At 52.2% G+C, this 16,100-nt stretch overlaps 1 protein-coding gene across 1 annotated transcript in view; it reads left to right on the top strand.

The window, feature by feature from the left end:
• LOC134434472 (olfactory receptor 14J1-like) overlaps positions 1–4,813 on the top strand; it is a 92,386-nt gene extending 87,573 nt beyond the window's left edge. Inside the window, exon 2 of the mRNA XM_063183125.1 lies at positions 4,548–4,813. Within this exon, the coding sequence (XP_063039195.1) occupies positions 4,548–4,813 (266 nt within the window). The remainder of the gene's footprint in view (positions 1–4,547) is intronic.
• The last annotated feature ends 11,287 nt before the right edge of the window (positions 4,814–16,100 follow it).

The raw sequence follows: 16,100 nt of genomic DNA, 5'->3' as shown, positions 1-16,100 counted from the left end.
ATGTCCCCAAGGTCCCCAAGGTCCCCAGTGCCCCAACATCTCCAGTGTCCCCAAGGTTTTCCAATGTCCCCAAGGTCCCCATCACCCCAACATCTCCAATGTCCCCAGTGTCCCATCACCCCAACATCTCCAAGGTCCCCAACATCTCCAATGTCCCCAAGGTCTCCATCACCCCAACATCTCCAAGGTCCCCAATGTCCCCAACGGCCCCAACATCCTCCATATTCGCAAGGTCCCCAAGGTCTCCAAGGTCCCAAACATCTCCAGTGTCCCCAAGGTCCCCATCATCCCAAATGTCTCCAGGGTCCTCAAGGTCCCCATTGCTCCAACATCCCCAATGTCCCCAGTGTCCTCCATACTCCCAAGGTCCTCAAGGTCCCCAATATCTCCAATGTCCCCGAGGCCCCATCACCCCAACATCTCCAATGTCCCCAAGGTCCCATCAACCCAACATCTCCAAGGGCCCCAACACCCTCCATATTCCCAAGGTCCCAAAGGTCCCTAACGTTCTCCAATGTCCCAAAGCCCCAATGTCCCCAAGGTCCCCAGCACCCCAATGTCCCCAAGGTCCCCAATGCCCTCCATATTCCCGAGGTCCCAAAGGTCCCCAGCTGTCTCCGATGTCCCAAGGTCTCCAATGTCCCCAGTATCCCCAAGGTTTCATCACCCCAACATGGAGGTCCATCAGGGTCATGGGGATTTATTGTGGTTATGGGGGTCCATCATGATTATGGGGTTACGAGTTCCATCACGGTCATGTGGTTATGAAGGTCTATCAGGGTCATGGGGTTCCATCATGGTTATGGGATAGATCATGGGGTTATGGGGGTCCATCAGGGTCATGGGTCCAGGGGGTTTCATCAGGGTTATGGGGCCATGTGGTTATGGGGGTCCATCATGGTTATGAAGTTATGGAGGCCCATCAAGGTCATGGGGCCATGTGGTTATGAGGGTCCATCATGGTTATGGGATCATGGGGATCCATCAAGGCTATGGGGTCATGGGGGTCCATCAGGGTCATGAGGGTCCATCAGGGTCATGGTGGGTCAGCAAGACCATGGGGTTATGGAGTTCCATCACGGTCATGTGGTTATGGGGTTCCATCAGGGTTATGGGGTCATGTGGTTATGGGGGCCGATCAAGGTCATGGAGTCATGGGGTTATGGGGTTCCATCAAGGCCATGTGGTTATGGAGGTCCATCAAGGTTATGGGGTTACGGGGGTCTATCAGGGTTATGGGGTTATGGGGGTCCATCCGGGTCATGTGGTTATGGGGTTCCATCAGGGTCATGGGGGTACATCATGGTTATGGGGTCATGGGGTTCTATCAAGGTTATGGGGTCATGGGGTTCCATCAGGGTCCGTGTGGTTATGGAGCTCCATCAGGGTCATGGGGTCATGGGGGTACATGGAGGTCATGGGGTTATGCAGTTCCATCAAGGTCATGGGGTCATGGGGTTCCATTAAGATCATGTGGTCAAGGGGGATCACCAGGGCTATGCGGGGCCACCAGGGTCATGATGGTCACCACATGGCCACGGGGGCCAACTGGGGTCACGTGAGCCACCTCTGATCCCCTGACCCCATGTGCAGGTAGGTGATGGTGCTGGGATGGCTCCAACCCCACCCAACCCAAACACCCCATGGTCCCACCACCCATCTCATGGTCTCACTGCTGACCCCATGGTCCCACCACCCATCTCATGGGCCCACTGCTGACCCCATGGTCCCACCACCCATCCCATGGTCCCACCACTGAGCCCAAAACCCACCCAACCCAACTCAACCCAACTCAACTCAACCCAACCCAACCCATTTCAACCCAACCCATTTCAACCCAACCCAACCCAACTCAACCCAACTCATCCCAACCCAACTCAACCCAACTCAACCCAACCAACCCAACTCAATGCAACTTAACCCAACTCAATCCAACCAACCCAACTCAACCCAACCCAACCCAACTCAACCCAACTCAGCCCAACCCAACCCGACCCAACCCATGGTCTTATCACCACCCCATGTTCCCATCACCCATCCCATGGTCCCACCACTGATCTCATCATGTCCAGGTGATACGCTGGGGGCACTCCAACCGGTGACCTGATGCCACCTCCTGGTGCCACCATCACCCCGATGTCCCCAAGGCCACCAATGCCCCGATGTCCCCAAGACCACGATGGCCCCGATGTCCCCTCCCGGTGCCACCGGTGTCCCCGTGTCCCTTCCCCCAGGGACCAAAATCCCATTTTTTCATCCATTTTTATTCATTGCCTTTGCTGGGGACATTTGGGGCCATTTGGGGACATTTTGGGGACATTTTGGGGGCATTTGGGGACATTTTGGGCCATTTGGGGCCATTTGGGGACATTTGGGGACATTTTGGGGCCCTCCCAGTTTGTCACTCACCGTACTGGAACAGACTGGAGGCACCTGGGGGGGAGGGGAGGGGTCAGAGACCAGTACAGACCAGTATGGATCAGTATGGACCAGTATGGACCAGTGTGGAGCAGTACGGACCAGTATGGACCAGTATAAACCAGTACGGACCAGTATGGACCAGTGTGGAGCAATACGGACCAGTATGGACCAGTACGGACCAGTATGGACCAGTATGGACCAGTATGGACCAGTGTGGAGCAGTACGGACCAGTATGGACCAGTATAAACCAGTACGGACCAGTATGGACCAGTGTGGAGCAATATGGACCAGTATGGACCAGTACGGACCAGTATGGACCAGTAAGGACCAGTATAAACCAGTAAGGACCAGTATGGACCAGTATGGACCAGTATGGACCGGTATAAACCAGTATGGACCAATATAAACCAGTATGGACCAGTACAGACCCTCCCTCCCAGTATAAACCAGTAACCCCAGTTTGTCCCAGTCCCTCCCAGTATGACCCAGTTCCCCCCAGTTCCCTCCCAGTATAAACCAGTCCCTCCCAGTTTGTCCCAGTTCATCCCAATCCATCCCAGTTCCCTCCCGGTATAACCCAAATCCCTCCCAGTTTGTCCCAGTTCCCTCCCAGTATAACCCAGTTCCATCCCAGTCCCTCCCAGTTCAATCCCAGTCCCTTCCCAGTTCCCCCGTCTCCCCCAGTCCCTCCCAGTTCCCTCCCAGTATAAACCAGTATCTCCCAGTCCCTCCCAATCCTCCCTCAGTTCCCTCCCAGTCCTTCCCAGTTCCCTCCCAGTCTGTCCCAGTTTGTCCCAGTTTGTCCCAGTCCCTCCCAGTTTGTCCCAGTATCACCAGTGCCCGCAGCCGCTCTCACTCCATTCTGTGACCTTTGAGGGAACTGGGACAGACTGGGATGGACTGGGAGGGAACTGGGAGGGACTGGGAGGGAACTGGGACGGACTGGGAGGGACTGGGATGAACTGGGAAGGACTGGGAGGGACTGGGATGAACTGGGAGGGAATGGAGGGATACTGAGAGGAGGGAATGGGACAGACTGGGACAAACTGGGGGATACTGGGAGGGAACTGGGAAGGGATTGGGACAAACTGGGGGGGGACAGGAGGGGAACTGGGACAAACTGGGAGGGACTGGGAGTTACTGGGAATTACTGGGAATGTACTGGGATGAACTGGGGAGGTACTGGGATGGATTGGGGAGTACTAGGGGTTACTGGGATGAACTGGGAGTTACTAGGATGGACTGGGAAGTTACTGCAGGGTTACTGGGAGTTACTGGGAGTTACTGGGAGTTACTGGAGAGTTACTGGGAGTTACTGGGGGGTTACTGGGAGTTACTGGGATGAACTGGGATGAACTGGGGCCCCACACACCTTCCCAGAGCAGCCGCTGGAACTGGAAACGGGAGGGATGGGACTGTGAGGGGGCGGGGCCAATGGAGGGGGCGGGGCCAAGTAAAGAAGGGGCGTGGTCATAGAAGGGGCGGGGGCAGAGCTGAGGAGGGGCCGGGGAGGGACTGGGACAAACTGGGGCATACTGGGATGGACTGGGAGGGACTGGGACATACTGGGAGGGGACTGGGGCAAACTCGGACATACTGGAAGTGATACTGGGATGAACTGGGAGGGACTGGGAGCGACTGGGAGTGATACTGGGAGGGACTGGTCCGTACTGGGATGGACTGGGAGATACTGGGAGGCACTGGGGCAAACTGGGATGTACTGGGAGCGATACTGGGATGGACTGGGAGGCACTGGAGGGTTAAAGGGGCTGTTCCCGCCTCCACCGCCTGCCATTGGCTGACACTCCCGCCCGTCACTTGCTGAGACCAATCAGCGCCCGGGAACACGACCTCGGGGCGGGGCCAGGAGGCGGTGCCATTTTAGAAACTTTTAGCCTTCAACTCGCCTAATGGAGCCGGGCCTTCAACTCCCGTCATGCCCGGCGGCCCAATAGACCCTAATGGTACCGGGCCTACATCTCCCGTCATGCCCCGTGCTCCCCACAGCGCCCGTTATCACCTTCCCGTGCCCCATTGGCACCCCCAGACCCTGCGGGACCCCCGGCTGCCCCCCAGAGTTAATCCAGGACCCCCAAATGCCTCCTGGGACCCCCAAATGCCCCAGGGCACACAAAAGCCTCCGAGTGCTGCTTTCGGGCCTACATCTCCCGTCATCCCCCGCGGCCACAGAGCCCTCTCATGGCCGAGGTCCGGCCCTGCCACTCCCGTTCACGTCCCGCGCCCCACGGAGACCCCTCAGAGCCCCCCCAGGTGCCCTCCAAGGGCGCCCCGAGGCCACAGGGTCCTCTCAGGTGCCCTCCCGGATCCTCGAGCGCTCGTCACAGGCAGTTCCAGGACTACAGCTCCCATCGTGCCCTGCGGCGCCATTAAGCACCATTAAAGCAGGGCCTCTATCCCCCATGATGACCCCCCGGCCTCATTAAACAAAGCCTTCATCTGCTTTGATGCACCGGGGCTCTAATAAAGCAGCGCCTATATCTCCCATCATCCTCCGCACCCCATCAATCCCTATTGTATCCGTGCATACAACTCCCATCATCCCCTGAGCCCTACAGAGCTCTATTATACCCGTGCATACAACTCCCATCATTCCTCGCGCCCCGTTGAGCCCCATTATACACAGGCCTCCATAGAGCTCTATTACACCCACGCCTACATCTCCCATCATCCCCCGCGCTCATTAGAGCCCCCTTATACACAAGCCTCCAACTCCCATCATGCCCCGTGCTCCATAGAGCTCATTATACCCGCGCCTCCAACTCCCATCATCCCCTGTGCCCCATAGATCCCTATTATATCCGTGCATACAACTCTCATCATCCCCCGCGCCCCATAGAGCCCAATTATATCCGTGCATACAACTCCCATCATCCGTCACGCTCCATAGATCCCTATTATACCCGCGCCTACATCTCCCATCATCCCCTAAGCCCCATTGGGCCCCATTATACCCGCGCCCACATCTCCAGTATATCCGCGCATACAACTCCCATCATGCCCCGCGCCCCATATAGCCCCATTATATCTGCGCCTCCAACTCCAATCACCCCCCCACAGATCGCCATTAATTCCCTCCCACACCCCAAAAACCCCCCAAAACAATGAAAAAACACTAAATTTTTTTGACCACCAACACCCAGACACCTCTGAGCTCCCAAATCCTTTAATATTCGCAATTTCCCCCTGTTTAAACCCTCCCTCCCATCGAGTTCAGCTCAGCGTGTTTGACTGAGCTCCATCTCCTCCACCGGGGGTTTTTGGGGAGATTTTGGGTTTTTGGGGGTTTTTGGGGTCCCTCAGAGCAGGGCCCGGCCCCGCTGGGTGGGCAGGACCCTGAATCTCCGTTTCAGAGCCAGGTGGTGCCGCGAGAATTTGTCATCGGGGGAGAAGCGGGCGGGGTGGGCCGAGCATGTGGGGAGCCCGGCTGGGGACACTTTCTGAGGGGAAAATTACACAGAATCCTATAAAATCCCACAAAATCCCACAAATTATCCCAAATCCCCCCTCAGGACAAGCAAACTCCCCCAAAATCCCCCCAAAATCCTTAAAATTCCCCCCCAAATTCCTCTCCTCAGGACACCCAAAATTTCCCGCCAAATTCCCCTCTCAGGACACCCCAAAATTCCTCCAGAATCTCAAAACTGCCACCTCAGGACACTCAAAATCCCACAAATTCCCCCCAAAATTCCCCAAATTCCCCCCAAAAATCCTCCAAATTCCCCCAAAATCGTCCCCATTCCCCCATCAGAGTCCCCCCCCCCCCAAATCCCCCTAATGTCCCCCTCAAATTCCCCCCAAAATCTCTCAAATTGCCCCTCAGGACACCCAAAATCTCCCAAAATGCCCCAAATTTTCCCCAGATTCCCCAATTTCCCCAAAATCTCCCAAATTTCCCCCTCAGGATCCCCCAAATGGCCCCAAAATCCACAAATTCCCCCTCAGGACATCCAAAATGCCCCAAATTCCCCCCAAATCCTTCAAATTTCCTCAATTATCCCCTCAGGACTCCCAAATTCCCCCCAAATTCTCCAAAATAACCCAAATTCCCCCTCAGGACAACAAAAATCTCCCAAATTCCCCCAAAATCCACAAATTCCTCCCTCAGGAAACCAAAATTCCCCCAAATGCCTCAAATTCCCCCAAAATCTCTCAAATCCCCCCTCGGGACACCCAACTTCCCTAAGTCCCCAATTTCCCTCTCAGGAAACCAAAAATCCCCCAAAATGCCCCCAAATTCCCCCTCAGGATGCCCCAAATTTTCCAAATTTCCCCAAATCCCCCAAAATCCCCCAAATACTCTAAATTCCCTCAAATTCCCCCTCAGGACATCAAAAATCCTCCAAAATTCCCCTGATTCTCCCCCAGATTCCTCCAAAAATCCCCCAAATTCCCCCTCAGGACACCCAAAATCCACAAATCTCCCAAAATTCCTCAAATTCCCCCCTCAGGACATCAAAAATCCCTCAAATTTCCACCAAATCCCCAAAATCCTCCAAAATCCCCTAAATTTCCCCCCAGGAAACCCCAAAATCCACAAAAATCTCCCCAAAATTCCCCAAATTCCCCCCTCAGGACACCTAAAATCACTCAAATTTACCCAAAATCTCCCAAATCTCCCCCTCAGGATCCCCCAAATTGCCCCAAAATCTACAAACTCCCCGTCAGGACACCCAAAATCCCCCAAATTCCCCCAAAAATCCCCAAATTCCCCCTTAAGACACCCAAATTCCCATAAATTCTCCCCAAAATCCCTCAATTTCCCCCTCAGGACATCCCAAATTCCCCCCTCAGGAAACCAAAAACTCCTCAGATTTCCCCCAAATTGCCTCGAAAATCCATGCTCAGGACACCCAAAATGTCTCAATTTCCCCCAAAATCCCCAAATTCCCCCTTCTGGACACCCAAAACCCCCAAAATGCCTCAAAAATCCCCCAAATTCCTTCCAAAGTCCTTCACATTTCCCCCAAAATTCCCCAAATTTGCCCTTCAGGGCACTCAACTTCCTCCAAGTTCCTTCCCCCAAATTCCCTCAAAAATCTCCCCTCAGGACACCCAAAATCCTCCAAATTTCCCCAAATTCTCCCCAAATTCCCCCCTCAGGACACCCAAATCCTCCAAAATCCCCCAAAATTCCCCCTTAGAACACCCAAATTCACCCAAATTCCTCAAATTCCCCCTCAGAACACCCAAAATCCCCCCAATTCCTCCCAAACTTCCACTAATTCCCTCAAAATCCTCAAAATTTCTCCCCAGATCCCCCAAATCCCTCAAAATTCCCCCAAATTCCCCCCTCAGGACACCCAAATTCCCCCAAAATTCCCCCTCAGGAAACCCAAAATCCCCCAAATTCCTCAAAATAACCCAAATTCCCCCATCAGGACAACAAAAATCCCCCAAATTACTCTCAAATACCCCAAAATTCCCTCTCAGAACCCCCAAATTCTCCCAAATCCCCCCCTCAGGACACCTAAAATCCCTCAAAATCCCCAAAGTCCCCAAATTCCCCCCAAACTCCCCCTCAGAACATCCAAAATCGCCCAAATTCTCCCTCAGAACACCCAAACTCCCCCAAAATGCCCCAGATTTCCCCCTCAGGATGCCCAAATTCCCCCCAAAATCCCCCAAATTCCCATTAATGAACTCCACCAAATTTCCCTAAAATTCCCCCAATTTGCCCAAAATTTCCCAAATTCCCTCCTCAGGACAACCTGAATCCCCCTAAAAAAACCCTTGGGACACCCAAATTCCCTCAAATTCCCCCCAAAATTCCCCCTCAGGATGCCCCAAATCCCCCAAGTTCTCCCAAAATGCCCGAAATTCTTCCCCAAATTCCCCCCTCAAGACATCCAAACGCCCCCAAAACCCCCCTCAGGATGCCCCAAATCCCCTCAAATTCCCCCAAAACCCTCCCAAATTCCCCCAAATTCCCCCAAATTCCCTGAATTATCCCTCAGGACACCCCAAATCCCCCCCAAAATCCTCCAAATTTCCTCCTCAGGACACCCAAATTCCCATGAATTCCCCCCAAACTCCCCCAAAATTCCCCTCTCAGGAAACCCAAACTTCCCCAAAATGCCTCAAACTCCCCCAAATCCCCCCTCAGGACACCCCAAATCCCCCAAATTCCCCAAAACCCCCCAAATTCCCCCCTTGGGACACCCAAAATCCCCCAAATTCCCTTTTTGACCCCAAACTCCCCACCTAAGCACCCAAATTCCCATTTTTAGTCCCAAACTTTCCCTTCTTTGACACAAATTCTCCTTTTTTTCTTTGTGTTACAAATTTCTCATTTTTGGACCCAAACCACTTGATTCCAGTTGGTGGGAGAACCCGGAGATTTTCAAAAAGGATGTATGGGGAAGAGTAGTTTTTGTCACTGTGTGTATACTTGGAGGATTGCTCTTTTTACTGTACTTATTTATCTGTTTCACTAAAACAGCATTTGCCGTGCAGACCAACCTAAAGAAACCAAGGAAAGTGACAAAGTTAAGTAACCGTGATTACCAAAGTGCACAAGAAATTTACAGTCGATTTAAGAAATTAAATAGGAAACCCACGAATCAAAAATTGTGAGTTGATGCGAGCTTAAAATTTAAGCTCGATCAAAGAGAAAGAGGGGAGACTGTTATGAACAAAAATTCTGTTGATTTTTTTCTGTGAGAAAAAGGTTACCACTGTTGCTGCTGGGGTTCTGCCTGTGTTATGGTAGTTACGGGTCGCTGTTGTTAATGGTTGTTTCTGTATCAGTGAAAGCCCAGGCTGGGGCGAGGTAATGGCCCTGCTCTGAGACGGTGAAGGGTGGGGACATCCCGAACAGCGAGGAGAAGAGACTTTGGAGGGGAGGGATGTGCAAAATACTCCAAGGACCAGCATGCTGTGTGGGACCGCTGTTCCGAATGCGCTGAGAAAACCCCAAAAACAACGAGCCAGCTAAGAGTTGAGAGATTGGAGTGATGTCTGGATGAGAGGAGCGGAGTGCTGGGCCTGCAGAGATGCTGAAAACCTTTGTTGTTCCTCACCCTGCGTTTGAGAGCCCCTGGGCCGGGTCTGGGAGGAAGTGAGACTGAGACCAATTCAACATCAGAGATTGTTGATGCCCTAAAGGCTCCCACGAGGACCGGACCTCCAGCTTTGCCCCTTGTGGACAAAGTTGCGCATGCCGTCCTCCTCCTCTGAGTCGCCCTGGGAGAGACGACGGGGACTGAAGCCCCGCTGAGCTGCCCAATCCTGAGCTGATCACTTTTAATAAAGGCATTAAAAAGGAGAAGAAGTCTCCTGGCCCTGTTTATTTCAAACAGCACAAAGTTCCTTGGCAAGAGTCACTCTGCTCCTGAGGGGACATTTAAGGCACACCAAGGAAACAAAGCAACAACAAAACCAAACCAAATCCAGACAATCAAACCAGAAATGAACCGAGAACAGTCCCTGTGTGTGTGTGTGACACAAGGACAGTGAGGGCAAGGATGTCGCAGACATTTCTCCACAGAAATCCTTTCTTTCTGATTTCTATGTCTTCTGCAGGCCAGAGGCCTCAGAAGACAAGGTAAACAATTATTATCAGATGCTGTGGAATGTAACATGAGTTTCCTGATTGGCTCATTTTCTATGTTTATTATTAAGGGCCAATCACAAAGTGCAAGCCAGGGGACTGTGTCCTTCGCCACAGCATTGTTGTGGATTCTTTCTATCTATTCCTAGCCTAGCCTAGCTGCTCTGCAAACCTCTCTCTCTATTCTATTAGTATAGTAATAATGTATTACATATAATATCTTAATAAATCCAGCCTTCTGATTCGAGAAACAAGATTCACCGTCTATCTCTCACCAGCTGCGACACACTCAGGCGCGGTAATATCTGGTGATCCGACGTGTCAGAGCAGTAATATCTGGTGACCCGACGTGTCAGAGCAGAAATTAATTTTATAAGACCGGAGGAGCAAAATTGCTGCACTGGGTAAAAATCCTGTATGTGTAGCATTTGATGGTTGCTGTGAAGTGACCACAAAAGTGGATTCAAGCCAGGAGCTGAAGAACTGAAGATCCTGATTCGGACAGAGTTCACAGCCAAGGCTGACCACAAAGAGAACCTTCTGGAAAACCTTCAGGAAAGATGATGGAAAAGAGCAGCTGGCCAGAGCAAGCTGGACTTTTGAAAAAGGTGCTGTTCAATTTTCCATCGCTGAGGATTCAGCCCTTCGTAGTCTGTGGCTGTTCGTATGGCAGACACATGCCTTGCGGGAAGAGGTTCCTTTTACTCCTTCAGAGGAGAAGCTTATTGCCCTCTGGACATACTGGTGTAGGGAAGACGGTTTCTTTTTTTCAGAAACAGATCTCTATAAATTCTTTAGATGGGCAAATCTTTTTGGGTTTTTTACTCATGTCCTGTACACTTTGGATGTTTTTGTCTGGGAGTGCATTGACTCCATTTTCCAGTTTGTCTGGAGCCAGGGACGTGTCCTGCCTTCTATCTACCCAGCATTTATAAATCTTTTCCCAGTTCTGAGACGCAGAGCAGTTATCTTTCAATGGATCTCTAACTGTTATGGCCAAGCTCCGTTTCCATCGGCCTTGGCAGAAGACCCGGTGGGTGATGACTTTGGGCTTTTCCCGGACCCCCCTGCTTCACGGTGGGGGGGCTGAAATTTCACCGAGCGAAGAAGTTTTTTTTACTCTTGCTCCGGAGCATGCTCAGATGGAGTTTTCTCCTTCCCCCCCTTCTCTCTCTCCGGGGGGATAGGAGGAGGTGGTGCTCAAGCCAGCGCCGGCATCTCAGATTCCGCCTCCTTCACACATGGGGCGGCACCGGTCTCTGAGGTTTCCTCCACGCCCCTGCCAGAGCCGTCACTCCAGGAGATCCCGTCTCCGCCTCTCCAGGCAGGCCCGCCCGCAGTTTCACCGGCCTCCCCGCCCCCTGAGCTGTTGCTAGGCAATGACGAGGGTGCGTCTCCAGCGTCCGGCTCAGCGTCAGAGAAGGCAGAAGAGACAACACTTCCGGTGATTGACCTGTTGCTAAGCAACAGCGATGATCTGCCGCTTCTCCCGGCTCCGCTGCTGTCTGTCTGCGCTGCGACGGAGACTGCAACTGCGCCTCCGCAGTGAACCCCGGAGTCAGTGGCAGGGGACGGCGCCGGCCCCGTGCCGCGCCTGCCGCCGCTTTCAGGGACAGGGGACACGGCGATGGCGTGTTCCCGCACGTCCCCACCGCCTCAAGCCAAGACCGTCCCAGAGTCAGCGGCGGAAAACAGCGCTGAACCTGCGGGACCCTCGGAGCAGCCCACAGCTGATCTTACAATCAGCATGATTCCCTCCTCGGCCGGCTCCTCCGCGGCCAGATTCACTGTCATGTTCCGGGCCAGCCCCAGCATCACCCACAGCCCCGCGGGCCCCCACCCCAGCCCGGCGCCCCCCATGGCCAGCCCACCAGCCCTGGGCCCGCCCCAGGAAGCGGCCCCAGAGGCTGGTCTCTCCTTCAGTGGAGCGGGGGCTGCCCGCTAGCTGGTTCTTGCGGCAGTCCAGCTGCCAGATTTTAAAACCAGCGGCAGTTTGGGGGGTGGTGTTTTGCTTGCTGTCCCATGGCAGCTCCCATCTCTGCCACCTCTCCTGCGTCCTAGTGGCATGGGGGGGCAAGTGGATCCCGAGAGCCCTGCCTCTGATCCCCAGCCCGGTGGGGGTGGTGCCGTGTTACTGTGGGAAACAAACATTTCCAGACCCCAGATGGGATTTCTGGGGAAAGCTTCTATTTCCCTGCTGCTGGCATGCCTCAGTGGTTTTGGGGAAAGGAAGCATCTCACTACCTGTGCTGCCATTGTGCTGGCAGCAGGGTTCAGGCCTGCTTTATGGGTTTGGCCTGGGCTGTTGGGTTCAGAAAGTTTCTGGGCTGGGCCCACTGCGAGGCCTCCTGATGTTTTTGGAGACTCTGGTTTCTCCTACTGGTCCTGGTCCCCCTTTGTGAGCCAGTTTTGGGGTCCTGGTCCAGCATGGGCCAGGGCCCCCAGGGCCTTTTCCTTCTCTGGCACTGCTCTGCTTGGCTGCTGCTCTTTTGCTTTTCAATTAAAAAAAAAAAAAATTAAATTAAATAAAAAAGATTGAAAATAGCGGGCAGCAGCTCTGAAGCGCTGAAGCACTGAAGGGCCAGAAAAGGACATTCTAAAAATTGTTCAAATAGTTTTAAAGTTGTGTTTAAAATTGTGTTATGCTGTTTCAGGAAAAAAAGGACTCTCAGATGTCCGAAAGAAACAACTTCAGCTGATGGACTGTTCCTGAAACTCAGCTGCATGGACTCAAATTCTCTTTACATTGTATTTTGGATTTTTCTTATATTGTAGGATTGTTTTAGTGATTTGTGAGTATTCTATATTTTATAGGTGAAGGAATTTCCTGTTCATTCCACATCAGCATTTTTCTTTTATTTTATACAATTTAGAAAGGTGAGATGTCGCAGACAGTTCTCCACAGAAATCCTTTCTTTCTGATTTCTGCGTCTTCTGGAGGCCAGAGGCCTCAGAAGACAAGGTAAACAATTATTATCAGATGCTGTGGAATGTAACATGAGTTTCCTGATTGGCTCATTTTCTATGTTTAAAATTAAGTGCCAATCACAAAGTGCAAGCCAGGGGACTGAGTCCTTGGCCACCGCTTTGTTGTAGGTTCCTTCTATCTATTCCTAGCCTAGCCTAGCTGCTCTGCAAACCTCTCTCTATATTCTTTTAGTATAGTAGTAATGTATTACATATAATATCTTAATAAATCCAGCTTCTGATTCGAGAAACAAGATTCACCGTCTATCTCTCACCAGCTACGACCCACTCAGGCGCGGTCATACAAGGATTAAAGGAATATGGCCTAAAAGCTTAACAGAGCTCGAACTTACCAGGATTTGTACCTTAATTTTAACTGATACAGTCAACTACACAATTTAGCAAAAGAAGAGCACTTAACAGTATTTAACCTAACTTAAAACCTATGTTAGAAATTTACCAGAGGAATAAAATTTAACAATATTCAACTTAGCTTATAAGTTATATTTAACATACGTAGCAAAAGAACAACTCTTAGAAGCATTTGACTTAGCTTAGACCTCATGACTTAACCTCACTTACAGGCCTGACTGACTCAGCTATCCAAGGCACTGAAGCCCCTAAGGAAGCAGCATTTCTGCCACATTTCCCCAGCACAGGCACTCCTGTGTGCACACAGACACAAAGAGTCAGTGCCAGGCACCTGTGAAAAATTCCCCTGAGGGAAGGGAATGCTCCCTGTGGATCCTTTGGCATCTCCCCAGCGGGCAAAGGGCCGAGCCTGGAGGAGTGGGAGGATCGGCCCAGGCTCCGTCGTTGTTGGGGATCCCAGAGTGCAGCAAATGGGAGAGTTCCCGGCTGGGAGAGGCCCCACTCAGAGGGAGTGGCTGGCCCAGGAGAGCTCCAAGGGCTCCTTTTGGAGCGCTGTTTGCAGGGCCCCAAGAGAGGGGCTGCAGTCCCAGCAATGGCTCATCCTGGCAACACTTGGCACCAACAGCTTTCTTTGGCAGTGTGAGAACAGGGATGTTGTGCCACTGAGGGAACAAAAACAGTTCCCAGGGCTGATCCTACAGAATGCAGGAGCTGGTTGGGCAGCAGCAGTGCCTGGAACAGACAGTGTTTGTGATGAGCTGCAGAGGAGCTGAGCCCAGGGACTGTTGGCCAAGGCCAAGGCCCAGTGAGCATTTCTCAGCTGGCAGGCCTGCCTGAGAAGGGGAGGGGGGAATGCAGCAGCACAGGGCCCATGGAACCAAGGGACCATTGTGACACTGCGGGGCCCTGTGAGACCAAGGGACCATTGTGATACTGTGGGGCCCTGTGAGACCAAGGGATCATTGTGACACTGTGGGTACTCATGGAATCATGGAGAGCACTGTGACATTGCTGGGCCTCATGGAACCAAGGGGACTGTACTGACACTGTGTGGCTCCATGGAATGTAGGGTTCATTGTGACACTGAGAGACACCATCAAACCAAGGGTCCATTGTGGCAATGCGGGGAGTCCTCAAACTGTGGAGACCATTATGACACTTTGGGGTGTCATGGAACCGAGGGGCCATTGTGACACTGCAAGGCTCCACGGAGCCAAGGGTCCAAACTGTGACATTGCAGGGCCTCATGGAACCGTGGAGAGATCATTAGGACACTTTACAGCCTCATGGAATGAAGGCGACCATTGTGACACTGAGGGGCACCATGGAATCATGGAGACCATTGTGACACTTTGAGGCCCCATGGAATAACTAAAGCATTGTGTCACTGTGAGGCCTCATGGAACCAGTGAGACCACTGGGACCCTGGAGGTCACCAGAGAACCAAGAGCACCATTGTGGTACTGTGGGGCCTCGTGAAAACAAGAGGCCTTTGTGACACTGCAGGGCTGCCTGGAACCAAAGGTCCAGTGTGACATTGCAGGCCCTCCTGTCATCAATGGTCCATTGTGACACTGTGGAGCCAATGGAGACCATTGTGACACGGCAATCACCCAGGGTACAAAGGTCCATTGTGACATTGCAGGCCTCGTGGAACAGAGGAGTCACGTGACATTGTGGGGCCTGGGGAACCATGGAGACCACTGTGACACTGCAAGGCCTCATGGAATCAGTGGGACCATTGTGCGACTTCAGGGCCTTGTAGAGACGAGGGGACATTGTGACGCTGCTGGACCCCATGGAAACAAGACACCAATATGTCACTGACATTTTTTCATAAAAATCCTTTCTTTGGGGTTTTTCCTCTTCTGGGAAGCTGAGGCCCCAGAAGAAAAATGTAAACAATTGTTATCTGCTGCTGTGGAATGTAGCAGGTACACCTATGATTGGACCATGTTCCATGTTTACAATTAAGGGCCAATCAGGACCAAGCTCTCTGGGACAGATTCACAGAGAACTCTCTTGTTTATTGCTATTCCTATTCTTTTCTTAGCTTAGCAGCTTCTGAACTTTTCTCTCTATTCCTTTTAGTATAGTCATAATGTATTACATATAATGAATTAATAAATCCAGCCTTCTGATCATGAAGCCAAGATTCTCGTCTATCTCTTCACCCCTGAGGAACTGTTGCAAAGCCATGTAACACCATTGTGGCACTGTGGGGCCTCATGGATCCAAGGCACCATTGTGACACTATGGGGCCCCACAAAACCACGGGAAGATGAAACAGGTCTTGCTGGTTTGGCCTCCCCGGGGCCACCTGACTGGTCCAGCTGACCTCTCTTGTCATCTGCTTCTGAAACACTGGTACTCTGTGCTTTCCTTCCCAATGGAAAAGAACCGTTCTTTTCCGCCAGGCACCCATGGCCAGAATTGGGATTTCACCTCCAAATTTCCTTATATCCAGAGATTGTTCCAATAGGAATATTGCCAGGAAAAGTCTAGCTGCCAGTGGTTTCATGAGGGTCACTTCCCATCTGTCCCCAAAATACTGGGGAAGGCTCCATGCTTTCCTTCCTGTGGAAAGAACTGTCCTGCTTCTTCAGGTGCCCATGGCCAAGACTGGCCTTCCACCTCCAAAATTCCTTCAGTTCAAAAATGCTCCCAGACAAAATCTGCCCTTATTGGAAGGTCTGACAGGCCTTGGCCTTGTGAGGCTCTCAGCTGCCTTCCAAACACTGGAGTCCTGCGTTTTCCTTCCTGTGGAAT

The sequence above is a fragment of the Melospiza melodia genome, unplaced genomic scaffold (genome assembly GCF_035770615.1).
Source record: "Melospiza melodia melodia isolate bMelMel2 unplaced genomic scaffold, bMelMel2.pri scaffold_37, whole genome shotgun sequence".
NCBI classification, from domain to species: domain Eukaryota; kingdom Metazoa; phylum Chordata; class Aves; order Passeriformes; family Passerellidae; genus Melospiza; species Melospiza melodia.
Note: the sequence above shows the minus strand (reverse complement) of the source record. Positions and strands in the feature narration are given on the sequence as shown.